The sequence below is a fragment of the Anser brachyrhynchus genome (genome assembly GCF_964034855.1).
Source record: "Anser brachyrhynchus genome assembly, chromosome: 20".
In the NCBI taxonomy this organism is placed as follows: domain Eukaryota; kingdom Metazoa; phylum Chordata; class Aves; order Anseriformes; family Anatidae; genus Anser; species Anser brachyrhynchus.
The window spans coordinates 5870108-5896039 of NC_137713.1; the positions used below are offsets into that span (position 1 = coordinate 5870108).

Below are 25932 nucleotides of genomic sequence, written 5' to 3' on the forward strand. Positions count from 1 at the left end.
ACGCTGAGCAGGGCCAGGTAGGGCAGAGCGGGTTTAGGTCGCAGTCTGCTGCATCCTGGTGGCGAGGGGCAGCCCTTTGCTGCCCGACCATGGCTTGCGGGGTGGCTGCTGCTCCCTGGCTCCGCCGCCTCCATCCTGCCCTTACCCTCACCCATGCTGGCACGGAGCCCCGTGTCACGGGCAGGTGACGGCAGCGAGCCGAAGGGCCAGCCACCTCCCTGAGTGCTACCCGAATATTTTCGGGGCAGGCAGGTGGAGCGGGGAGGTGGCAGGGCCGTGCCCCGTGCCCCCGGCCGCCCCCGCCGCTTGGCCCGGCCCTCGGTGCGCGCTGTTCGGAGCCCCCTGTCCTTTGTGCCGCCGCCGCGCGCTGGGAGCGGCCGAGTTTCCTGAGCGGTTGAAAACATCCCACCTGAAACATAACAGGCTCTTCCTCTGGATGCTGCTATTGTTTCGCTCAGCATTACAGAAGCAGCTCGGCCGGGCGGCCAATTATGACATGTCTTCCCAAAATAGCCGCGCTCCTGTCCCTTCTGAGCCCACGGAACGGCCGCCCCCTTAAGATGCAGCCGCTCCTTTGTGGCGGTAGTGTGAGTAACTGGCTAAATATAGCCGCATCCCATTCACGCTCTCGTCTGGGCGCAGGAACAATGCCGCGGGTGCACACGCGCTGACACGCACCTGCCTGGGAGCGGGTGCCTGCCGGCTGCGGAAGGCGCACACCCACCCACGGCGGCTCCGCCACGGCGGCGGCCCCGGCTTGCTACCAGGCACGGGGCACGTTTACTCCTGAGGAAGACGCTGCGGACGAACCTTGGAAGGAGGAAACCCTCGAGCAGAGGCGAGGGAGGCATTGTTCTCAGCCCTGGAAAACGCGCCTCCCAACCCCGCGCGCGCGCGTTGCCGAGCGTGCGGGGACGGAGCGGGCAGCGGCACCGGGGTGCCCCGCGGATGGAGGGCGGCTCTCGGAGGGTCAGGGCAGAAGGGGTGGCAGCAGGATGGTGACAGCCCATCCGTCCCGGCAGGGCGGCGTCACCGCCGGTGACCCGTCCCGGAGGTGGCAGGGCACGCAGCTCTGCGGGGCTCCGGCTCCTGGCTTTTCTCTGCCGGGCTGCAGGAACCCACCGCTGCGCTCCTGGCGGACATCTGTCTGCTGTGCCATCAGCAGAAAATGCAGCCTGGCGGCTCGACCCTCGTAAAGACCTGTCCCCTTCCCAAAGTGGGATCCCTCCGGCCAGGCAGCGGCTTCCGGGGAATCCCCCAGGTGATCCCAGCTGATGGATGAGCTGGGAATTTGGGACTGTGCGCGCAGGAGTGTCTGATCTCAGTGCTGCCACCAGCTGGGGCAGCTGCGGGAGCTGCCTCCGGCTCCTGCCGAGCTCCTGGGAGAAGCCCCTGACCAGGGAGCCGTGGCCGGGATCGGGGCTGCGGGTGGGTGCGGATTTGGGGGCTGCGGTGGCCAGGAGAAGGAAAAGTGGCTAGCCCCGAGAAGAGCAGCGAGCTGCTGGCCCCAGGGGTCCCCTGCCGGGCTCCAGCCCCGCAGGGTCCCTTTGCCACGGAGCCAGGGAGTGCGTTCAGCCCCGATAAAGCTAAAATCTGCCTGTCCTAAAGTGCTTGCACTGGGGTGAGGCTGCACCAGCTCAACCCCCGAGGGTCTCCCAGACCCCACCACCCACCGAGCCACTCGGGCCACCCTCCCCTTCTACCACGGGGGACAACGAGGCACGACGGGACCGGTGTCGTCGATGGGCACCGTCGGCTCGCGGCGCAGAGCCCGGCCCGGATGCGGGCATCCCCACCCCGTCCCCGCGCCCCCTCGCCCTCGCCGTGGGGCAGCGGCCGTGCCCGCGGGCCAGCGGAAGGGTTAACGCGGCGCTCGCTCCCCGTCCTGCACATGGGCTCCCTTTCATCTCTGGCTCGAGGCCAGCCGGAGCCTGTATGAATCACAGGCCACTCCTCTCCTCCCCCCCCCCCAAGCCCCTTGGCCAGAGGCTTCTGCAGCCTTTTACTCACACAAACAAAAATAAATCTCGCTGCCGGCCTCTGAACCCTGCAAAGGCGAGTTTCCCTCTGGCTCCCCGAGCGGCCCGGAGCTGTGCGAGGGGACTTGGCACGCTCCCCGCCGACCTCGCTCTTTCACTCCCGGCGCATCCTGTGTCCTTCTCTCACCGGGCGGCCCGGGGAGCGGAATGGGACGTGACGGCCGGCACAGGCATCGCTTGCAGCTGCCAGGAATCGGCCGGGTACGGCCCGCGAGAGCCGCCGGGGCAGATGCCACCCACGAGGGACCCGGCGCCGCTGTCACCTGCGTGGCCCCGGCCGGCCGGGTAGGTGAGCTTCCCGCTCCGTGCGTGCGGGGCCGCGCTCCCCCGGCCGCCTGCGTGGGGCTGGGGTCTGCGTCGGGGTGCACGCAGGGTCCCCCCCCTTGCTTTTTTGGGTCGTCGTTGCCCGTGGCAGGCCGGCTGCTGGGACGCGTGGCTTTGCGGAGCCTTCCTGGTTGAACTCAGTGGTTGACGAGGGACGTGCTGCTGTGGGTCGGCCAGCAGGGCCCTTCTCCGTCCCCATGGAGTAGGGCTCGGTGCTGCCCAGGGCCAAACATTTCGTCTCTGCGCTCCCTAATGTTGGGCAGAAACCCACCTGACACCCTCCTTGCTGCGAGGATGCGGGGGCAGCCCCGTGCCGTGGCTGCTGTCACATTGTCCCCTCTCCATACGTCCTCCCGTGGCACCCAGGCGTGCAAACACCTCCCTGCCTCGCCGTTTCCCCAGCCCAAGGTTGGCAAAGGCAGAGCACGTGCAGAGCCAGCACCCAGCACGTGGAGCCAGCCGCCCCCCGGTGCCCCCTGCTCGCTTTTCGCCTTTCTGGCCGATGGGAGCAGTGGCCAGGAGGGCGTGAGGCACGTGGGGAAGGTTCTGGTTGCTGCCTCGACTTGTGGGAGGTGGCAGCATCAAGACATCTTGATTTAAAGCCAGATGACAGCACTTGGAAACGGATTAAATCCCGCTTATTTCCATGGCCGCTGCTGGCCCCTGCAGCTCCTCGTTCCAGGGTGCCCCTGGGGCTTTGGCATGGCTGCGGGAGGGTTCGGACCCCAAACCCCGTAACGCTGGGCACAGCGGGGTCAGCACAAGGGGCTGGGTAAGGCTGGGCTTCCCCTCCTAGCCCCGGGGCGCTCCATGTGGTTGCAAGCCCGGTCTCGCAAGGCTTCGCCTGGTGGTTCTGTTCCCCAGCAGTGCTGCTGTGCTCCATGGGTGAGCGGTTCCTATTAGAGGCAGCAAACATCAGCGAGTCCAGGGAAGCTATTTTTAAGCGGAGGAAGCACTAGAATAGCATCCTGAGTTTTTTAAGCCCATGACTTACTAAAGAGCCCAAGTGCTTCGATAGCGTCAAGAGGAATACGTGAGCTTTTCGGTCCCGTCCTGGCAAATGGCCTCATCCAAAGGTCCGGGTCCAGTCCCGGAGGGTTGCTGGTAAGACCCACCAGACCCTCCCCACGTGTGTGAGCACCTCTGGTCTCTGGAGTGCGTGTGGGGCTCCGTCAAGGACAGCTCTGCGGGTTTTCAGGGCTGGACCCCACCTGGTTTCCCAGCTGGATGTTGTCAGAAAAGGCGCAGCACGTGCGGGACCTGGTGGGACAGAGCGAGATGCTCCCCGCAGACCTTTCCTGCTCAGGGTCCTTGTGTTAGGATGCTGCTGGCACGGCTTGCGCGTCCCAAATTAGTTTGTTGTCGCTGGCGATCGTCACCTTGAGCTGTTTCCATCTGGAGTACAAACACCCCCTTCCTCCAGCCTCCCTTACTGTCGAGGCAGGGCTCTTGGCATCGTTGCAGATAACCCTGCCCGCTGCCAGTCCTACAAATGGGACAATTCCTGGTCCAGCCAGCCTGCCCCGGTGCCTGGACAGGGCTCTTTTCCTAGGAGGGTGCTCTGGGGGTGGCTTTCACCATCCCACTCGTGTGCAGGAGCGCTTGAGGTGTGCGGGAGGCACGGACACAGCCTCCTGCGCACAACACCCTTGCTGTGGGAGGCACGTGTGCCAGCCAGGCGTGTCTTCTGCTCTCGGTGGCCGTGGCTCACGGGGCTGACGTCCTTCTTACTCATCATCTGTCCCTCTCCTCCAGGCTGTGCTGAAAGACCAGAGTCAAATGAGGCAGATGGAGCTGGAGATCAGACCCGTCTTCCTGGTGCCGGACACCAACGGCTTCATCGACCACCTCGGCAGCTTGACGACGCTGCTGGACTGCAGGAAATTCATCCTGGTGGTGCCCCTGATCGGTGAGCACGGCCAGCGCGAGGCGGGTGGGCTTCCCTCTCCCCCGGGAAGGGCTTTTCCCCCGTGCCAGCTCCCTCTGTGCTGCCCCACGTGCCCGCAGAGCCTGTGTGGTCCGCAGCCGGGCGGCTCGTGCCGCGCTCAGCCGAGCGCTCGCCGTCGGTGAGGGGCCTGGGCACGAGCCCTTTGCTTTTGCCTGCTTTTATATTTGCTTGCTGGAGCTGTGTCTCATCCCAGCAGCAGCCGGCGCTCCTTCGCCCCGTGCCACGCCGCTCCCTGCCTGCCAGCTTGCTGCCCACAGCCCTCCCCAGGCTCCGCTCCCCGTGGTGCGTTGAGGGGTGCCAGGGGCTGGGAGAGGCATGTGGGTGTTAAACGGGATTTGGAAGGAGTTTTGGAAGGAGCAAGGAGGAGGAATTGTTAAACAATCAAAGCAGATAGCTTATCCCAGCTGAGCTGGGGCTTAGGCAGCCCGAGCAAATGGCCGGCCTGTGTCCCAGCGTCTCAGAGCTGCTCAAGCCCAGCCCTTCTTTTTATCCTTATAAAGCTCGCAGTAAAACAGCAAGCTGGTTCCCGTTATTGGTAAACACTCACCCTGGCAGATAACGGCTGTGCTGCTGGGTGGTCTCCCAGGGTGGCGGGAGGATTTGGTGAGATGCCTTTGCTCTGATTGTTTGATCGCTCTCTGGGCTCGAGGTAGCGTTCCTCCGGCCAGTGCCGCGCCGCGGCCAGCTGCGCCCCGGTGCCAGCCTGGCCTTTAGGGGAGCTCGGGGACAGAAGGAGAGCTCGGGGACGGGAGAGGCCGGAGCAGAAGGAGAGGCTGGGGCAGGAGCGGGGCTGAGCCTCGCACAGCCCACACGCAGCCCCCAGCCCAGCCCCAGCCCCGGGGGGCCGGGTGTCAGCGCTGCCCCGTGGGCAGCTCCGGCAGGCAGGCGGCCCTGCTGATCCCCTGCCCTCCGAGCCTTTATGGGGCCTCCTCCTGGCCTCCTAGCCCTGCCTGCCCTACAGCCAGCACCGAACGGCCGCCCTTCCCGCGGGGTCTGGCTCGGGAAGGACTCCTGGGGCTGGGGACGGGACCCCTGGGCGGGGGGCAGCGGGGCTGTCAAGGGGCTCCGTGGCTTGGCACGGCGGTGCCAGGGCGTTTTGCAGGGAAGGAAGGCAGCCACCCCGGCGGATCCCGTGCAGCCCCCGGGGCTGCGGAGCGTGCTAACACCTGGGAATGCTGGCACCTTCCCCGGAGCCCTGGCCCTGCCTCCCCGGTGCTCCCGCCTGCTTCACGTGAGGCTTGTTCAGCCGAACCCCGGGCGGCGAGCAGGGGCTGCGGGAGGGCTGAAAGCCCCCGTTGCCCTCCCTGCCCGAGGTGCTGCCGCCCTGGAGCTGCAAAGTGAGGACTGGGCCGGCCCAGCCTGGCTTAGGGTAAGCCAGGGACCCGCGGCCACTGGGGGCAGAGGCCGTGGTGCCACGTCCCACCGCTGGCCTCCAGACCCGAACCGTGCCCTCGCCCTCAGCACCGTCTCTTCCTGGGGGTGCAGCAAGGGGTTAAGCGTGCAGCTTTGCGTTCGGTTTGTTTCTCTTGCTCTTTAACCTGCTCCGTGCTCCTTGAGGCTGACCCCGCCATGGAGAAGCCAGGCCTGGTGCAGAAGCACAAACAAGCCTCCCCTTTGAAGCCTGTTTAGCTTGGAAGCAGGAAGGCAGATTTCGGGAGGGAATACCAGCTTTTCCTGTTTGATGTTCCGTTCTTGCACAGCTCCCCCCACCCCTAACCCAGCCGTGCATTGTGTGGAAATGGCAGCACCAGGTCGCTGCAAGCAGTAGCAAGAGGAGCCGGCCGAGAGCGAGGAGCGGAGCAGCTCCATGCAGCTTTAATTTGAATACCCAGACAGTGAGTGCCAGTCTCACCATGGAACAGAGCGATCACGCAGGCTCCCCGGGCAGTGATTCACAGCACTGGGGAGAGGCCTCAGACCCCGAGCTCTCTCCCCGAACCCCCAAGGAATGCATAGTTCCCACTTGAACTCAGGACTTGGCTCCAAGCTCGGAAACAATCTTCAGAAATGAAGCCATGGCTAAAACACACACACTGTGCACACAGAGGCTCCCTCGCGCACACGTGCACACCAGCTCTCTCGCGCCCGGCCTCGCGCACACGCAGCCCCGTGCACGAACGCGTGCGAGGATGCTGGTGCGCGCATCTGGACACGCCGCTGTGTGCACGGCCTCGCGCCCGGCCGCATCCTGCTCACACACGTGCGCTCGCCGGGCGATGGGGCAGCCTTTCCAGCAACCCCAGCTCCGGAGGGTGCCTTCCTCCCGGAGCTCTGCCGGTGTCCCCCCGGGGCTCTGCTGGGCTCGGGGGGCCGGGGAGGCTGGTGTTCCTGCTGCTTGGCAGCGGGACAGGAGGCTCCAGGACTCGGCAGGCTCCGGTTAAGCCGAACGGGGTTGGGAAGCTGCCTGATCCCAGGCTCGTCTTCGGCAGCATGTGTCGGGACAGATGTGCGAGCCCTGTGTCAGACCCAGATGGGGGAGGCGTTGAAGGGAGCGGCTCCCCTGCGAGCGGCCCGGGACGGCAGCTTCAGGTGTGAAAATAGGGCCAGGACTCGTCAGGGAAGCAGGGACTGAGTGGGAGCCGCCTGCTCCCACGTGTGACCCCGCTCACGCGTGCTGCAGGGGGGGGCAGCAGCTTTCTGAGCCTGAAAGGGGAGCCAGGAGGAGGCACGGAGCCAGGCGGCGTGCCGCGGGGCAGGAGGCACGGTGGCACCGTGCTCAGGGTCCCCCTGGGGGCACGGGGAATTTCCTGACACCCCCAGACAGGCGTGGAGGTGCCGTCAGTCGCCGCGGCGGTGGGGAGCAGCGGGTGGGGGGCACAGAGGTCCCTGCGCTCCTCGGGGCCGAGGCAGGTGATGTGTGGAGGTGGAAGGCAGCAAAGCTTTTCCAGAGCCGCAGCCAAGCCCAGGAGCATGGGGACGCTGCGGCAGCTGAACCCAGATTTCCTGAGCCAGCTCCCAGTGCCCCGGCCCCGAGGCCTTGGCAAGTGGCGTGCTTCAGCAGCGGGTCACGAGAGCACCTTGTCCCTTAGTAACTGTACCTCCTCTTCCTGTTTGAAGTGATAAACGAGCTGGATGGCCTGGCCAAGGGCCCGGAGATGGAGCACCGGGCCGCAGGCTATGCCCGCCAAGTGCAGGAGAGAGCCAGGAAGTCCATCGAGTTCCTGGAGGAGAGGTTTGAGAGCCGGGACAACTGCCTGAGGGCTCTGACCAGCCGGGGCAACGAGCTCGAGTCCATCTCCTTCCGCAGCGAGGACACCACCGGGCAGCAGGTGAGGGGCGTCGCGGCCCCAGGGGGATGGGGACACCAAGGCAGTGCTGCCAGCGCACGCTGCAGGGCTCTGGAGGGTTATCCTCCCCCTCGGGGGGGGACCAGGGACCCCGTCCCCGGGGTTAGCGTGCTCTGAGCAGCCAGAGGGCAGCCCTGTCCCTTTGCAGGCTGTGTCAGGGCTCGGAGCAGCCCTGCGACACCATCTCCAGGGCGGTGTGGAAATGAGGGTGCCGGGGCTGCAGGTTTTTTTCTGCTAGGGGTAACGTTGCCCTTTTCTTCCAGGGGAACAACGATGACCTGATTCTGTCCTGCTGCCTCCACTATTGCAACGACAAGGCCAAGGACTTCATGCCCTCTAACAAAGGTAGGACATCCTCACAGCCCCTTTGTCCCTCTCTGCTGCAGCCCACAGTTTCCTTGTTTCTCTCTGGTGGCCCCGGGAGCTGACCCCTCCTGCATTTTTGCCTCTTTCAGCACCAAGGTGTCACCTCCTGCCTCTGCCCGGCCCCAGGCTGCGGCCCTCCTGCTGCACTTCCAAACGCCCACCTCTGGGTACCCCTCCTGGGACTCCCCAGCCTGTGAGGAGCCCCCTCCAAACACCCCCAGAGCCCATTTCACGGTGCCGGCAGCGCTTACAGTGGGCCAGCACAGCCATTAGTCCCCCGGAGCGTGCATCAGGCCTGTTAAACCACTTGTCAGGCGCCTTTTGCTTTCTCCTCCTTCTCCCAGAGCGAGGAGAGCAGACGCGGCCCCCGTGCAGGGCCACCTCCTGCCACCCCGTGCCGCACTGGCGGCGTGCCCAGCGGCGTGGTCCCCGGGCCGTGAGGCTGCGAGGGGGACACGAGGCGGACACGAGGCAGGGCTGCTGCAGGAGGCAGGCGAGGGCTCCTCCCTGCGAGCCCCGGTGCCTCCTGGCCCGAGCCGTTTTCCTCCTGGCGCCCACTTGGCATCGGCAGCGTGTGCTGGGACCAGACGGCCCCAGGGCTGCTGCCAGGGCGGTGGGGATGGGAATTAGATCAGCAGCTGCCCAAGAAATCAACCCGCATTTGTCAGTGCGAATTCTTAGCAGCTTAACTTGTCAGATTCACAGAGAAACCGTCACCAAATGTTTATGTGCAAATGATGCTGAATTTTGAAATCATGTGGATTATGGCGAATGGGGCCTGACAAGCTGACAGCCTCTGGTTTGTAACAAGGAGGCGCGTCACCAGCTCGGAGCAGAGGATGTTTATTGTTACACATTTCTTAAAGTGTCCGCACAAAACCTCCCCAATCCTGCTTTCAGCAGCCCTCGGCTCCAGCCCTGCCCTCCCGCGCGGCCGCCCGAGCCCCTGCTCCCCGCGGCCAGCCCACACGCCCCTTCCTCCCACCACCTCCCCGCCATCCTCGGCCCCGACACCGTGGTCGCAGCCCGAACCTTCCCTTCCCCTCGGCCTGCCGCTCCCGGCACAGCCAATCTGGGCCCATGTTGGGCTCCCATAAACTCTGTTTTTTCCATTCCAGTCCTGGCTCGGAGGCACTGTGTTTCCTGTGCTCATAGGAACAGTACTCTGGTCACAGGACCCAGCTGCTTACACATACCCCATATGCTTCCCCTGCTTCGCACACACGTAAGCGGAGCTCCCACATCCCCAGCCCGGCGCGTTGCGTGCGGGGCAGCTCATCCATCTGGGGGCAAGATCCTTCCAGTTATTTCTCAGGCTTCAGCTCTTTCTGCCTGTCTGAGCCTCCGCCAGAAACGTCCTCGGTGTCGGTGGCTACTCCGAAAAGCGCCTCGAAAAAATCAGGGTTCGGTTTAGATCTCGTAATGAGATCGCCAGAATAACAGCACCAGCTTCCTGCTGGAGCCAGGGTCGCAGCCCGTCTTCCTGGTCACCTCCCGTTCCCCGCCGCGGGCAGCCGCACGGAGCGGGCTGGGGGCACAGCCCACAAATCAGCCCCGAGCCAGAGCAGGGGGGAGAAGGCGGCCTTGGAGATGAAATGCTGTCTCTGAGCCATGCCAGGAAGCCTTGGCAGGCGGCGGGGAGCCGGGAGCACCGCCGGGGTGCCGGGCGGCTGTGCTTTTTGGGGAGCTCAGGCCCCGTTTTGGCGCGGCGTGGGGGCAGCGTGGCGCGGGGTGGGTGCAAGCTGGGGAGGATTGGGTCCGGGCTTCACCCCGCTCTCTTTTTCCCCCCCCCCGCAGACGATCCCATCCGTTTGCTCCGCGAAGTGGTTCTGCTGACGGACGATCGGAACCTGCGAGTCAAAGCGCTGACCCGCAACGTGCCGGTGCGGGACATCCCCACCTTCCTCAAGTGGGCCCAGGAGGGCTGAGGGGGCCGAGGGGGGGTCCAGAGCCCCCTGAGTGAGTAACGCAGCGTGCTGCGCTGGGAGCCCGGCTCCGGAGGCAGCCCTCACCACCACACGCCACCGCCGCCTTCCAGCCCACAACGAACAATAAACGCCACGTCTTCAACCCACCCCGGAATGGCCGTGCTGCGAAGGGCCCCCCCCCGCCCCGGGGGCAGGCGAGCTGGGAAGGTCACGGCCGTGGATGGTTCACGCGGAGGCTGGGACGCTGAGGGTCCTGCCCGCCGGCCTTTCGGGCAGTGCTGGAGCAGAGCCGGAGGGCCCTGCTGCCGTCCGAGGGAAGCTTGGGGTTAGCCCGTGCCGGATCGCCAGCCTTTTGCTTTGGTTTGCTTGGTTGCAGAGAGCTCGAGTCGTGGGTCGGTGTCTCTTCGGGTCTGGAGGGCAGCGACCGGGGGACACGACGGCGCAGACTTTGGGATCGCTCGGTCTCGCTCAGCCCCACGAGCGAGGCTCCGCGGGGTGCCACGGGCCTGCCTGCGCCCTTCGGGGGGTGCCGCGGACTTCAAGGGCAGGTCCCCCCCCTGCCGGCTGCCCCGCTCTCGCCATCGTCCCTGCCCCAACCTCTTTGTCCTGCATGTCCCCGGCAGCACCGGGTCCCCTGTCCCCACCCCGCGGAGGGGGACGCTGCCTGCAGAGGTGCTCGTCCTCTTTCTGGTGAAGGGTTTGCTTCTTGAGTTGCTTTCAGCCGTCCCTGTAGGTTTGTTTCAGGTGTGTGCCCTGCCTGCTTTGCGGGGAGGAGGGCTTTGAACACCTCCGATCCCCCCCCCGGCTGCTTTCTGTTCTGCTCCCCTCCCACCCCACCATTACCTGTCCCTCCCCTGAGCCCCGTGTCCCCGCACCGCTCCCTGCAGACACATTTTCAGCCTAAGACTCAGCGCGAGCCCAACGAACCCCCCCGAGTCCCTGAGGACCCCAGGACGGGCTGCGTGGCGGGTCCCATGGCAGGTCCCATCCCAAGAGCCTGGGCAGTGCCTGGTCCCAAGGCCACCTGTGGGGTCCCCTCTCAGGTCACCCCGAGCCCCGGAGGGACACGGACACCTTGTCACAGGGCTCTGCACCTGCAGGTCCGAATTGCACCAGGTGGATCGGGGTGCTGCCGAGCCCCCTCGGAGCCACGTTGTCACCACCACCGTGGCGCTGCAGACACGGAAGCCACGGGGGAACGTTTTCCCATGAACTGGCACCCCTGAGGCTCCGTCAAGCCCCGGTCCCATCAGCGGAGGGTGGGACTGACCCCCCAGGGCCACCACGGCCGTGGGAGGGAAGCGTCAAAGGTGGCAGAGGAAGCAGCAGGACCGAGCCCGACATTTTCCTTTCCTGCGTGGGTGGCTCGGACCTGGTGTAGAGCACGTTCGAGCAGGAAGCCCGCTGTCACCCCGTGCCGGCTGCCTGGCCCCGTGGCGAGGACCAAAGGGGGGTCAGAGCCTCGGCAGCGCGTGGTCCTGGTGGGGCAGCACCGCGGGCGAGCAGGATTTGTGCTCCGTTACCTGTACCATACGAATGCGCCGCTCACGGCAGCAGCTGCCAAAGGCTGGGCTCGGCTCAGGCACAGATCCTGCGCAGGACTTCGGGGTCCCTGAGCAGCGCAGACGCTCGTGCCTGCAGGAGGGCACACGGAGTGCTTGTGGGCAGCAGCGGACACGAGCACCACGGCCCCGCTCGATGTACGTGGGCGACGGCTCTGCCGTGGGGCCAGCCCACACCTGCGCTCAGCGCTGTGCTGGGGCGCGCAACGCGCAGACTTCGCCTTCTCCTCAAAGCCGAGTGTGTTTGAAAGGGTTTTTTTTTTCTAACAGTGTTTCACTCTGCGAGGCCAGTCCTAGGTAGGAGCAGCTCGGAGGGACGCGCAGCCCCGCTGGACGCCCACCCCGTGCCCTGGGACGCTGCGCGGAGAGGCCAGCGCGACGGCGAGCAGAGCCCGAGCGTGCCGGGGGCCAGCCGTGCCGGGCTGCCACCCCGCTCCCCGTGGGGAGCCCGTTTCTCGGGGAGGCGGCCGCGTTTGGGTGATTTTGTGAAGTTGGTTTTAATCAGTTTTAGTATTAAACACTTGTCCGTGCAGCCTCGTGTCTCATTCGCGTTGCGGCAGAGATTTGGGGCAGGGGTGACGGCGGGGGGCACCGGGGAGGGGACGGCAGCGGGACGTGTCCCTGCTCGCAAGGACGGTGGTGGCCGTCTGTCCTGTCCTGTCCTGTCCTGTGGCCACCCCCGTGAACCGAGGGGGCTCCGGGCACACCAGGCGTGCGGCAGAGCCCCTCGCCTCCCTCCCGCAGCGCCGCGGCTCCGCGCCAGCCGCCCCAGCTTAGCCCGCGCCTCCCGGCTGGGGGGCAGCTCCGCGGGCACGTCCCGGCTCCCCAGCCCAGCCCCACGCGGCAGAGAAGGACGCGAGGCTTCGCGTGTTAATGTCACTTTATTGCTCGTTCCGTTTCGACTATAGAAAAAAGGGCGAGGAGCCCGTGTACAAATCGGACGTGATACAGACCCGGCCGGCGGCCCCGCTGGGCGCTTCCAGCTGTGCTTCGGGTGCAGCTGCTGCCGGTGCTTGGCCCCTGAACGGGGCACGGGCGCCCCACGGCAGCTCCAGCCTGGTGCTGGCGAGCCCCAGGGGGACCCGGGCAGCCCGGCAGGGACCCGACCAGGCTCCCCCTGCCCGTCCCCAGCTGGGAACAGAGGCCTGGGGGGGTGCGAGGGGTGCGCCACGGGCAGGAGCAGCCAGCGCAGGCTAAGGCACAGTGGCTGCGAGGCTGGGGCCGGTCACTGCCCCGGGGCCTCGTGTGCAAAGGAGAGGAGGGGGCGCGGGGGGGGGGGGGGGGGAGAAGCTTCACATTAGCCCCAGGCAGAGGGGTCGTGGCCCGGGCCAGGGGTAGGGGGGGGTCCGGACTCGGAGGAGGGGCACCAAACGGAAGGCACAAGAGGGGTGCTGGGGCAGCAGGGGTGCCCCGTGGGGGTTCGACCCCCTGTCAGTGCAGCCCAGCCCGGGGCAGCTCCACGCCTCCCTCCCCGGGGCCACGCTCGGCTCTCCCCATGCAGCTCCCGGCCCCCCCTGCCCCTTCCCGCGGCCCCGCGCCTCCGCTGCCCACGTCCGCGTAGCTGACAAACCCGAGCGCTTTGTCTTTGTCATAAACTCCTGGCCCGGGCTCCCCCCCAAACCCGACCCGACCCAGCTGCGCTGGGAACGGGGATCTTTGGCAAAAAGAGGTGAGCGGCCGCCGGGCTCGGCCCGAGGGCGAAGCCCCCCCAGGACGGCGGCTCCCCGGCTGCCCCCGCGGGTCCCGCAGCCCCACGGGGCCCCGGGCATCCCTGATGGCGAGGCGCCTGCTGGGGCAGGGCGCAGGGGCTCAGTCTGTGACAGGCCCTGCCCCACCTCCCGAAAACGCGGGGTGCCCGCCGAGCCGCGGGGTCGGGGCCAGGAGGTCAGTGCCGCTCCGGATCGAAGAGCATCGCCCGGCCACGGCCACGGCACGGACCCGGCCGCCTTCCCTCCCACCCCGCGAAACCCTTCGGGCCCCTCCGTCAGTCCGTCCCCGAGCTCCCGGGGGGAGGCCGGCGTGCACCTCCCCGCCTTGCTCGCCGCTCCCGGAGGCCGCCGGCAGCTCGGAGGCATCGCTCCGGCTGCGATGGATGAACTACTCACGGGCCCGCGGCGGTCGAGGCGGCACAGTCCGGGTCCCGTCGCAGCAAAACCGAGCTCGGGCGGGTCCCGCCGCGGGGCCGGGGCGATGCGGGGGGCTGCCGAGGGCGTCCCCCCTCACCCCGTGGGGGCAGAGACGGGGATGGCCGCGAGGTAAGGAGCGGGCTCATGTCCTCCAAAGCCTCGAGGCTCAGCCCGGCGTCACAGCTTGTGCTTCGCCTCCCGCCCCAGTCCCGGGAGCCGCCGCGGGGCCCGGCGGCGGCGAGGGGGCGGCCGAGCCACGAGGGCAGTCCCTGAATTATCGGCTGCTCCCAGGCGAGCTGGGGCGCCCGGCGCTCTTCGCAGGACACGCCATCCAGCCGGCCCGGGGCAGCTCTCATGGGACCTTCTGCTACGAGCGAGTTCTCCGGGGCCGGCGGCAGCGCCGGGGGCCGAGCACCCGCCACCTCCGCCCCCCAGCTCCGCGCGGGGAGGCAGGGGCACGAGGAGCCCCACGGGCCCCCCGGCCGGGCCGGTGTGGCCCCCGGCGGGCGCTAGGGGGGCGAGTAGCGCTCTATGGTCCGGGCGGCATCGGCGTGGAGGTGCGGAGCCTGCGCCAGCACCTCGGCCGCCTTGTCCTGGCTCAGCCCCAGGTGCTCGGCCGTGAACTTGGCCAACGGGTAGAGGCTCTCCATGGCCTTGGGGTCGCTGAGGAAGTGCGAGGTGTGGGAGAGCAGCTCGGCCGCCTTCTCCTGCTTGAGCCCCAGCTGGTCGGCGGTGAGCCGGGCCATGGCATAGACGCTGTCGGGGAAGTCCAGCTTGGCTTTGCCATCGGGGCCGGCCGCGTGCATCTTCATGTGGCTGATGAGGTTGCGCTGCTGCGCGAACTTCCCGCCGCACACCTGGCACTCGTAGGGCTTCTCGCCCGAGTGGATGCGCATGTGCTCGGTCAGGCGGTACTGGCGCGTGAAGCGCATCCCGCAGGCGTCACAGGCGAAGGGCTTGAGGCCGAGGTGGCTGCGCATGTGGCGGGTCATGGTGCCGCGCTGCGTGAACTTCTTGCCACAGATGGTGCAGGGGTACGGCCGCGTCAGCCAGTGCGTCTTCTCGTGCTGCCGCAGCGTGGCCGGGTCCTTGTAGGACTTGTCGCAGGACGAGCAGCGGTAGGGCCGCAGGATGTCGCCCAGCCCCGGGCCACCCTTGTCCAGGAAGGGCACGGCCTGCTCCGCCGCCGCTTTGTGATACAGCTCCTCTTCGTTGTGGGCCTCCACGTGGGCGTTGAGCTGCTCGGAGCTGGGGAAGCCCTTGCCGCAGGGGATGCAGACGTACAGGTTGTCGCCCAGGCTCTCCGGCTCGTAGCCCAGGTGGTTGCAGTAGCGGTCCAGCGCGTCGCCGGGCGAGGGCCCCTCGCTGCTGCCCGTGTCCTCGCTCGTGCTGTTATCGGGCTCCAGGTCGTTGCTCTCCACGCTGGGGTACCGGGGCTGCGGCGCCGCGGGCGGCGACTCGGCCTTTTCCTCCCGCTCCAGCTCCTTCTCCGCCTCCCCCTCGTCCAGGTAGGGGCCCAGGGGCTCGTGCTTCATCCAGCGGTACATCAGCTCGCGCCCGTCGCCGCGGGGCAGGGGGGGCTCGGCGCAGGGCGGCGTGCTGCGGAAGGGGTCGGAGGCGTGGGGGTGCCCCCCCGGCTCTCCGCCCGGCGGGGAGTCCTTGTAGGAGGCGGGGTGGCCGGCCAGGAGGCCGGCGCTGACCGGGGGGCTGTCGTGCCGCGGGGGCAGCGAGGGCTCGCGGGGCTCGCCGGGCAGCAGGCGGTCGGTGGGCAGGAGCTGGGCGGAGGGGCCGGTGGGGCTCTTCTTGGAGAGGTCGAGGCCGCAGGGCGGCGAGCAGTGGCGCTCGGGCGGGCACAGCCCGTGGGGGTGCAGGGGGGTGCCCTGCGAGGCTGAGGCGTAGAGCTCCCCGCACTGCGTGTTGAGCGGCGCCGCCGGCTCCACGGGCGGCAGGTCCACGGGCCGCGGCGTCCCCGAGTAGCAGGCCTGGATGACCGGCGTGGCGGCGCGCAGCCCCCGGCCCAGCTTGTAGGGCGCATAGCCCCCGCGCAGGTGGCAGTACTTGCCGCTGCGCTTCAGCTTCTTCTTGCAAAGCGCCACCAGGCCGGGGATCTGGAGGTAGCTGGCGGCGGCCAGCACGGCGCCCAGGCTCTGCTCGCCGCCCGGCTCGCACTCGGCCAGGCGGCCGGTGTAGATGAAGTCGAGGATGAGGCGGAAGATGCCGGGGCTCACCATCTCATGGTCCAGGTTGAGCAGGTTGTCGTGCACCACCAGCGACTTGAGGTAGGCGCTGCTGGCCGCCAGGATGTTCTTGTGCGCGCGGAAGAGCGCGTTCTGCACCACGATGATCACGTCGCACAGGAAGCCCTTGGTGCGCTGCGTGTTCAGCTGCAGCAGCAGCTGCCGCGAGTGGCTCGGCACCTCCATGGCGTCCAGCATCGCGCTCCTCGCCCGCCGCCCTGCAACACACGGCCCCCGTCAGCTCTCCGCCGCCAGCCCCGCGCGCCCCCGCCCGGGCGTACGGCCCACGGCTTGGGGGGGAGCTCAGCCAGCACGTCGGGGGGCTCAGCCCACGCGTGGAGGTGGAGGGGGGGGGGGCTCGGCCACCACCTCGGGGGTCGGGGGGGCTCGGCCCCGGCCCCAGCCCCAGCCCCAGCCCCGGCCCCTCTCTCGCCGCCGCGTCCCGGGCGCTCTGCGCGCCGCCTCGCCCGTGCCACCGCTTATATCGGGGCTCGCTTCTCGCCGGCCGGGGGGGCGGGGAAGGGGGGTTAAAACCCCCGGAGGCATTTTGGAGAAAGTGACATCACCCGCGGCAGCTTCCAGCACCGCGCCGCGCCCCGGCCCCGCCGCCCCCGGCAGCGCCCCGGCTCCCCGCTCCCACCTGCCGGCCCCACCGGGGGAGCTGGACGGGGGGTACGGAGGGAGGTGTGAGGGCGGGGGGGGGGGTAAAACGGGGCCGTCCCGGAGCCCCCGAGCAGCGGGGAGAAGCGGAGCGGGGCCCGGCCGCCCCCCCGGGGCCGCCTCTCGCCGTTACCTGCGCCGCGCCGCTGCCCCGGCTCCCCGCGGCGCCTCCCCGGCTCTTATGCGCCCCGGTCCCGGGAGGCGGCCGGCCGTGCCCCCGGCGCCCCCCGCCCCCGTTTCCTTCCCCCCCCCACCCCCCCCCGCCCCGAGGTGAGCGGGGGGACGGCCGGGGAGAGAGGAGAGGGGGGCGCGGGGCGGGGGGGGGGGGGATGCAGGGTGAGGGGGGGGGAGAAGGGGACCTCCCCTCCCCGCCTCCCCTCCGGTGCCGGTCCCCCCCCCCCCCTCCCCTCCTCTCCCCGCCGCGGTGGGTGCCGCCGAGCGGGGCCGTTCGCCTTTTTTTTTTTTTTGTTTTTTTTTTACCTGGGCGTCCGGTGGCCTCCGCCAACCAGCCGAGGTCTCGGTGGACTCTCATGGCTCAGCCCCGGGGGGGGCGCCGCCGGGCGCTGCCCTCCGCCCGCCGCCGCCGCTCCATGCCCGGCGCTCCCGGCCGCCCGTGCGCCCCTCGGAGCGGGCGGCGGCGGCGGCGGCGGCTCCTCGGGGCTCCCGGCGCCGCCAGCTCGGAGGTGAAACCCGGGCTGCGAACTCCCCCTGACCCCGGCCTGAACTCCGCGCAGCGCCGCTGGCTGTTAAAGGGACGGCGGGAGGTTTCCTCCTCCCCTCCCCGGGCGGGGCACGCCAGAGCCGGGCCCCCCCCCCCCCTCCCTCCTCCTCCTCCTCCTTCTTCTCCTCCTCCTCCTCCTCCTTTCTCCGAGCCCTCTTTTCCCCTCCGCCCCGGCGGGAGCGAGAGGAACGGCGGCGCCGCCTCCCGCCCGCTCCCGCCGCCCCTTCGGGGCTCCCGCTCCTCGGGGGCGCAAAGGGAGGGGACACACACACACACACACACACACGCTTTGCCCGGACCCACCGAGGTGAACCCCCCCCCCCGGGGGGGGGGGGGTGCTCCCGACCCCCGTTAACCCTCGCTGGGTCCTCTCCCGGGCTCCCCTTTTCCCCTCCCATCACCAGGTGAGCCCCGACGGCGCGGCCGCAGCGCCCCGACGGCACCTACCCCGCGGCTCCCCCGCCGCCGCCGCCGCCTCCCTGCCCGCGGCCCGGCTCCGTTCGTGGGGCGCCATCTAGCGGCGCCCGCCGCGCTCCGCCCCCCCCCCCCCAACCCCCCCCGTCGGGGCTCGGAAGGGGCCGGGGGGGGGGCGGGGGGACCGGGAAGGGGGGGGGGCCGGGAGGGGAAGGAGGGGACGCGGAGGTGGGGGGGGGGGGGGGGAACACCCGCGGCTCCTCCCCGTGCAGGTGCGCGGCCGCCCCGACGGGGCGTCCCGTGGTGGCGGCGGGGCTGGGTTTTGGGGAGGAGGTCGGAGGGTGGTGGGGTTTTTTTTTTTATTAAAGCGGGGGGGGGGGGGGTGCTCCCCCGGTGTCCCCCCCGCTACCTCCGGTGCTGCCTTGGAAGGAAGGGTGGCCCCCGGTGGGATACCTCGACGTGACCCCCCCCCCCCCTCGCCGCCTCCGCCTTTTTAAGGGTGCCCCGCAAGGAAGAGCCGTCGGGGAGGGGGGGTGCTGGGGGGGGGGGGGGGGGGGCTCAGCCGGCCCTGATTTGCCGCTGGTGGGGGGGGGGGGGGGGGGGGAAGCACGAAGTGGGGGGGGCACAGCCCTGGCGCCCAGATGTGCGGCAGCAGCGGTGGCGGCTTGGGGTGGGCCGGGGAGCTGCGGTGGTGCGGGAAGGGGGGGGGGCAACACCCTCACCTCGTGTGTCACCCCCCCCCCCCCTTCCGCACCGAAATATCTGCTGGGCCGGGGGGGGCGCAGCCCGGCTGCCCCCGACCGCAGGCGCTGCCTCTCGCTTCGCTCTTTCGCTTCTCCTTTCTCACGGCCGCAGCCGCTTGCGCAAGCCCGGGGCCGTGGCTTCCACAGCACCTCCAGGGTGGCTGCTGGCACCCCACCGCCAGGGCAGGGTGCCCCCAGCATCGGCCACCCCCCCCCCCCCCGATTTTGGGGGGGGGTCTCACCCCATCACCCACCCCTGGGCCCTTGGGGAGCAGGAGCCGGCGCTGGGGACCCGCAGTGGTGGCCTTGGCGCCGTCCCCAGCTGGAATTGGGTGCTTGCGGCGTGCTGTGGCTGGCGGGATGGGCACTGCCACGCGTGTGGCTGCTCCCCAAAAATGCCCTCGGGGCTCAGCGCCACCGGGAGCTCGGCCACGGGCACCCGCAGAGCCGGGATGTCCCAAACAGGCTGGGGCCACCACCCCAGCACCTGGGCACGGCGGCACGGCTGCTGCCCTGCCCGAGGGGACCCTGCAGGGGGCACGTCCCAGGTGAGGGGACAGCACCCCAAATCCCTCCCCGTCCTGTCCCCAGCCCCCATCCTGGGCTCACACCCACGGGCCCATCAGGATCCTGGGAGCGGGACGAAGGCGAGCCTCGGCGCAGAGCCGTGGTTTAATCTCAGCTCCCCGGGCACTAATTTCCCTCCTTTTTTTTTTTTTTTTCTTCCTTTTTTTTTTTATTTTTTTTTCTCCTGTTCAATTAACGGCTGGAAGTGTTTCAGGTTCTGGCAGGGAGCTCTGGACGTCGCTGTGAGCGATGGCTCCCGCGGGCTCCGTCCGGGTAATTTACGGGGCTGCGCTGCATAAATCACGGCAGCCAGCGGCTCCCAGACAGCTCCCTCCCCGGGGCCGGCCGGGACCCAGGGCTGCCCCAGCTACCTGCTGAGTGATGCTGAGCCCCCGGGGCAGCAACTCGGGGCAGGGAGCGCGGAACCTGCAACCCCTCCACCCTCTGCACCTCTTCACCCGTCACCCGGGGAGGGCAGGGGCTGGGGCGGGCGGTGGGGGGCACCGAAGGACCCTTCTCGTCCCATCCTGCCACCCTGAGGGGGTCCTGGCGCCGGGGACGGAGCTCAGCCCCGGGGATGGAGCTCAGCCCCGGTGGGCTGGGGAGCTCAGGGCAAGCCCCTGCCCCGGTCGCATCCTGCGCAAGCGGCTGCGGGAGGAGGCAGCGCGGGCGCCCAGGAGCGCGCAGGAAAGGGGCATTTTCGCCTCAATGTGCTGCGCAGATTGGAAACAGCTCTGGTTAAGTCATTGGCTCTGTTGGGAGGTCTGCGCTGGAGCGTCTCCCGCCCGTGCCCCCCTCCCCACGATCAATCACGGCGCAGCAAATTAGCCCAGATGCTTGGGAGATTCGGTTCAAATCCAGCTGTGGTTTGGATCGCGCTCGCATGCCTGGCTTCATGTGGGACCTGGGCTTTTGGACAGGATACAGCCCCCCGGTCTCCGCAGGGCCCTGTTTCCCAGCGCAGCCTCTCCCCGAAGCCCACACACATGTGTTCGATTACGGCGCGTTGGCCAGCCGGGCCGCATCCGGCACCGCCAGGAGCCTGGAGCCCCCGCTGGCAGCTCGCACTTCATTTTCCCGGCGGTGCCGGGGGTGGGGGGGCACGGCAGCCCCCCGCGTGGCCCCTGCGTGGCCCTGGCCCTCGCGGGGGGCTGAGCGTCGCCCCCCAGCATCGCCGGGCCATGAAACTCGTGGCGGTGCTGAGCGGCTCCCGGCTGGGGGAGTCGTGGGGTTGGGGCTGCCTCGTGCCCGAGCTGAGCCCCGCCAGGTGCTCCCGATGTGCCCGGTGTCCCCCAAAACCACAGGATCTTTATTTTGGGGGCAGGAAGGGCAGAGAGAGACACAGCACCCTAATTGCGGGGTGGTGCTGGGGTGGGAGAGGGACCCCTTTCTGGGGGGGGGGTTGGTGCTTGTTGGGGTGATGGGACCCCTTTTTTCTGGGGTGATGCTCGGCTAAACAAGGGGCCCCATCCCTGCAAGGCGATGTTTTGTGGCTCAGGGGGATCCCTTCCTTGTGGGGTGCTGTGAAATGGGGCGGTGGGATCCTGGCCCTGCAGGGTGACCCTCAGGAGCCCTTCGCTGTGGGGTGATGCTTGGCAGGGTGCTGGGACCCCCTTCCCTTTGGGGGTGATGCTCTGTGGAGCAGCAGGATACGTTGTGGGGTGATGCTCAGCAGGGTGATGGGACCCCCTTCCCTTCGGGGCGACGCTCTGTGGGGCAGCAGGATATGTTGTGGGATGCTCAAGTGAGCGATGGGACCCTTTCCCTTTGGGGTGATGCTTGTCGGGGTGCTGGGACCCCTTCCCTTTGGGGTGATGCTCTGTGGAGCAGCAGGATACGTTGTGGGGTGATGCCCGAGCAGGGTGATGGGACCCCGTCCATTTGAGGTGACGCTCCGTGGAGCAGTAGGACACATTGTGGGATGATGCTCAAGTGGGTGATGGGACCCCCCTTCCCCTTTGGGGCAATGCTCTGTGAGGGCAGCAGGACACATTGTGGGGTGATGTTCAGCGGAGTGATAGGATCCCCTTCTTTTTGGGGTGATGCTCAGTGGGTGATGGGACCCTTTTGGGTGATGCTCTGAGGGGCAGTAGAACACATCGTGGGGTGATGCTCAGTGGGGTGAAGGGACCCCTTCTTTTTGGGGTGATGCTCAGCGGGGTGATAGGACCCCTTCCCTTTGGGTGATGCTCCATGGGGTAATAGGACACGTTGTGGGGTGATGCTTGGCAGGGAGATGGGACCCCCTTCCCTGTGGGGTGATGCTCAGCGGGGTGATGGGATTCCTTCCCTTTGGGGCGATGCTCCATGGGGCAGTAGGAACACCTTGTAGGGCGATGCTCAAGATGGTGAGGACCCCTTCTTGTGCTACCCCCCCCCCCCTTTTTCCACCAGGATGCCGCACCTTGGGGTCACCCCCCCCCCCCCCAGCTCCCCACGCGTGACCCACGCGCTGCGCACCGCGGGACCCCCCCCCCCCCCCCCCCCCCGGGCGCCCCTATCCAAGGGAGCTCCCCCGACGGGACCGCGGTGGTTATATGGGGGGGGGGGGGGGGAGGGAAAGGGAACAGAGCCTGCAAAGCCCACGAGATGGCAGCAACGGGCCGCGCTCCGGGATGTCCCCCCCCCCCCCCCCGTCACCACCACCCCCCCTCGGGGACATTTTGGGGTGGGGGGACACACGACTTCATCCCACACCCCGCTCCTTCCCACGGTCCCCCGACGCGCACTGCGTGCGCGTCGGGGACCGTGGGAAGGAGCGGGTGTGGGGAAAGGGGGGGCAAAATGCGTCCCCCCCCCAGTCCCGGAGGGGGCGGCGGTGCTCCGGGGGAGGCGCTGCGCAGCCGGTTGCCGGTGGGCCGGCCCCGGTGCTGACTAATCCCGGGGCTGAGTCACGGCTGCGGCGGGGAGCGCTGCGGCAGCGGCGCCTCCAAACCGGAGAGCCCCGACGGGGCGGGCGGAGCCGCTGCTCCCATTCCCCGACTGCGGGTGGGGGGGGGGGGATTAAAAAAAAAAAAGGGGGGGGGGGAGGCGGGGACACACACACTGGGGGGGGGGTCCGTAATTTAGGGGGGGGGCCGTAATTTGGGGGGGGGTCCCTAATTTTTACGGGAGAGAGGGCGAAGAGGTTTTTTTTTTTTAGGGGGGGGCGAGCATCTGAAGGGATTGCGGAGGGGGGGAGGGAGCGGGATGGGGGGGGTCCGTTTTGGGGGTGTAAGCGGAGGGGGAGGTTTTTTTTTTTTATATATATTTTTTTAAATTTTATTTTATTTTTTTTGGGGGGGGGGGTCGTGGCAGCGCGCGGCCCTGCGCAGCGGCTGCTGCTGCTGTCAATGACAACGCCGCTGTTGCCGTGGCGACCGCTGTGATGCTCCGCCGGAGCACAGTGAGGTCAGAAGGCTCCGGCAGCAATCGGGGGGGGGGGACAAGATGGGGGGGGGGCGGGGGGGTTCATCCTGGGGAGCCACCGGGGAAAAGCCCCCCCCCCCCCCCCAACCGCCCCACCACGGTGTCCCACCCGGCTGGAGGCTCAGCCTGGGGGAAGCAGGGGGGATGGAGTTTAGGATGGGGGGGGTGGAATTGGGGATGTGAAGCCCCGGCCTGCCCGATCGTGCCCCCCCAGAAAAATAAAAATGGTTTTGGGGTGCTCAGCCCCAGGGGGAACGTGCGCCGTGCTCCCTGCAAGGCTGGAGAATGAGGGGGGGGGGGGTCAGGGTAACAGCGTGCTGCAATAGGGCAGCTGCTGGGGGGGCGGAGGAATCTCTAAACGTCCCCCCCCCAAAAAAAATACACTCACTTTGTGCTGCCCCAACCTCCTGCAGGGCACGGGGCTGGCACCCATGGGTGCTCACGGCCCCCCCAAGGCCTGCAGGGGCTCGCGGTGGGGGCAGCCAGGACGGTGGGACGGGTGCTGCCAGGGGGTTATTTTGGGTGGGCTGGGGGCACCCACCCCCCCCGCAGACCCCCCCCCAAGGCTGCTCCGGGGGTGCTGGGCACCCCTGGGGCCTCGTGCACCCCCTTTACCCCAAAATGGCAGCCCCACACGTTGCCAGCAGCAGGGCTGGGGGGGGGGACACACCATTCGGGGGGGGTCCGGGAGGTGGGTCGGGGATGGGGGGGGGGGGGGGTGACACCCACCAGGGTGCCGGACCCCCCCCCGGAGAGGTGCAAGGCCCCCCCCCCAAGGGCCGCAGGAGGAAGGATGCTGGGGCTGGGGGCTGCCACCCTAGGGGGGAACCGGGGATGAAGGGTTGGGGGGGGGGTCCCGATAGGACCCAAGCCCCCCCCCCCCCCAACCCACCTGCGGGCCGCTGCCCCCCCCCCCCCCGGGCCGATATAAATAGTAGCGTCTTCCCGTTCCCTAAATTTCCTCGCTGACGTAGCGCTCACGTCATTGTGTAGGTTGCTGCTTTTCTATGAATGAGCCGAGATCCCCGTTACTACGAGCCCGACCCTATAAAAGCCCCGCGCGCTGCGGACAGCGCAGCACCGCCACCGGCACCGGGCCCCGCCGGGGAACCGGCACCCGGGCCGGGATGCTCCGGGAGGAGGGGGGGGGGCGAGGTAAGGAACCGGCAGGGCCGGGCCCCCCCCCCCCAGGTAAGCAGGGACCGAGCTCGGAGTGTTGGGGGGGGGGAAGCGGAGGGAAAGGGGGGGGGCGCGGGGAGCTGCACCTGCCCGTCGGGGGGTGCGGGGGAGAGGGATGGGGGTCGTGAGGGGGGGGTGTCAGGGTCCGGGGGGGGGTGTCCGGTGCTGGGGGGGGGGGCTCTGCGGCGGGCGGGGGGGGGGGGGAGCGCGGGGCCGCCTGGCGCAGCCCCACGTGCGGCGGGGGCGGGGCGCGGGGGCGGGCGCTGTGCGCGGAGCCGCCCCGGGGGGGCGCACGGGGGGGGGCCCGGCCGCTTCTTTCTCCCCCCCCCCTTTAACCCCCCCATTCCCCCCCCCCATCCCCGTCCAGCTTTGCAGTGCCTGCGTGCGTGTGTGTGTGTGTGTGTGCGCGCGTCCTCCCCCCCCGCCGCGTGCTGCGGGTGCCCCCCCCTCCTTTTTACCGCCCCCTCCTCCTCCTCCTCCTCCCTCTCTCCGCATCCCGCCCCGACGGGGCCCCCCCGCCGAACCCCTCCAGCGGGGCGCCGCAGCCCCTTCCAACCCCCCCCCACCACCACCACCTTGTCCCCCGTCCCCCCCCCACCCCGGGGTCGGCTCCCGCCCCCCCCCAGCAGCTCGGTCGCTTTCACCCCGGCCGTCGGAGGAGCGCGGAGCCGCCGTCGAGGAAAGCCCGAAGTCAGCGCGTCGGCACCTTGGCTCTAGACTGCTTACTGCTGCGTACGGCCGGGCCAGTAACAGTCTACAGTCATGGCTACTGAAGCATGACCCTCGGCACCGCCGCCGCCGCCGGCCTCCGTCGGGGCACTGGGAAGGGGGGGGGGAAACGGCCGGAGAAGCCCCCCTACCCCCCCGGGGTGGGTTTTTTGGGGCTGGGGTAGGGGGGGGCCGGGAGCTGTCCCGAGTGCTGAGCCGTCGGGGCGGCCCGGGGAGCTCCGCGCCGCCGAGGGATGGGGAAGGGCGGTTTGGTGGTGGTTGTTTTTGTTTTCTGGGGGGGGGGGGGGTACCGGCCGGGAGGAGGCCGCTTGACCCCCCGCTTTCTCTTTCCCCCCCCCCGCTCCCCGCAGACACCGAGCCCCCCCCCCCCCAAGGCGGACGCCCCCCCCCCGCTGCAGCCCAGGTAGGGGTGGCGCCGTCCCTACGGCGGGGCGGACACGCGTGGGGGCCGGCGGGAGGGCTGGGGGAATTTGGGGAAGGGGGAGGGAAGGGGGGGCGGGGAAGGATGCTACCGAGGACCCCCCCCCCCCCACACACACACACTTTTTTCCTCCGCACCCCCAGAGCCCCCCCCCCCCCCTCACTCCCCCCCCCCCCTCGCGCGCTCGCTGCGGTGGCGGGGCCGCCTCGTCGCCGTCTCCAAGGCTCCGGCTGAACCCCCCCCCCCAATCCCATATCCCATAACCCCCCCCCCGACCCCATAACCCCCCCCCCGACCCCACGACGCCCCCCGACGTCGCTCGGGCGACCGTGGCTTTAGATTGTTACTGTGCTGCTGGGGGGGTAACAGTCTACAGCCATGGTCGCCGGGCCCGGCGCACTCGCAGCGCGGCAGCAGCGGCCCCCCCCCAAACCCCAACCCCCCCCCCCCCCCCCACCCCATACCACCCCCACCCCCCCCTCCCAACCTCCCGGGGCTCGGGGGTCCCGTCGGGGCTGTGGTGGGGGGGTGCGGGGGGGGGGGGGTCCCGTCGGGTACGGCCCGCCCCCCGCGGCAGTAGGAGCTCACATGCAGGGTGCAGCTCGCCGCACATCAACTCTTACTGTTCGGGGGGGCGGGCGCGGAGCGGCTCCTCCTGGGCACCGGGAACAGCGGAGACCCCCCCCCCCAAAAAAATCCCCCCCCCTCCTCCCCCCCAACCCCCTTCCCCCTCACCTGCCCGTCCGGCCGCCGCCGCTCCCACGGGGAGCTCGGGTCCCCCCCCCCCCCCCACGCCATCCACCGTCTCCCCGACGGCACCGGGAGCCGGAGCCGGGGGGGGGAAAGGAGATGGAGGGGGGGTCCCGGGGGGGGGTGTCCCGGAGTTGTGGGGGGGTCCTGGAGGTGGGGGGGGGGGGTCCCGGAGTTGTGGGGGGGGTCCCCGGGAGCGGAGCGCGGCCCGGCTCGGGGCCGGCGCGGCGGGGACTGAGCGCGGCCCGACGGGGCGGGAGGCGGCCGGGGGGGGGGGGGGGGGGGCCGGGGGGGGCGGGCACAGGTTGCACAATTTCCCCCCCCCCTCCCGGGGCCAGGAGATTCCTGAGCGGCGCAGTCAGAGCGGCCCGGCCCGCCCCGGCACCGGGCACCGGGCCCTGGGCAGCCGGAGGCAGCCGGTACCGGCTGGGCAAAGCCCGGGGGGGGCGGCTGGGGGGGCTCCCGGGAGGGGGGGCAGCGGGGGGCAGCAACCCGCAGAGAGGTGCCGGGCCCCCGCAGGTGG

At 69.3% G+C, this 25932-nt stretch overlaps 2 protein-coding genes across 5 annotated transcripts in view; one reads left to right on the forward strand and one right to left on the reverse strand.

Moving 5' to 3' along the window:
- The window catches only part of SMG6 (SMG6 nonsense mediated mRNA decay factor), a 109332-nt gene extending 97346 nt beyond the window's left edge, over positions 1-11986 (forward strand). For all 3 annotated transcript variants that reach the window (XM_080562805.1, XM_080562806.1, XM_080562807.1), the window contains 4 exons: positions 4119-4272; positions 7369-7580; positions 7862-7943; positions 9762-11986. In XM_080562805.1, the coding sequence (XP_080418931.1) occupies positions 4119-4272; positions 7369-7580; positions 7862-7943; positions 9762-9892 (579 nt within the window). In that variant the 3' untranslated portion in view covers positions 9893-11986. The remainder of the gene's footprint in view (positions 1-4118; positions 4273-7368; positions 7581-7861; positions 7944-9761) is intronic.
- Positions 11987-12316: 330 nt separating this feature from the next.
- HIC1 (HIC ZBTB transcriptional repressor 1) lies at positions 12317-25416 on the reverse strand. Of its 2 annotated transcripts, none has more exons than XM_080562817.1 (2): positions 25395-25416; positions 12317-16035 (listed from the first exon to the last, which is right to left on the reverse strand). In XM_080562817.1, the coding sequence occupies exon 2, from the start codon at positions 16013-16015 to the stop codon at positions 14090-14092; it is 1926 nt and encodes a 641-aa protein (XP_080418943.1). In that variant the 5' UTR covers positions 16016-16035; positions 25395-25416; the 3' UTR covers positions 12317-14089. The 2 variants fall into 2 exon arrangements, with proteins under 2 accessions (XP_080418943.1, XP_080418942.1); XM_080562816.1 differs by lacking the exon at positions 25395-25416 and adding an exon at positions 16958-17212.
- Between the last annotated feature and the right edge of the window lie 516 nt (positions 25417-25932).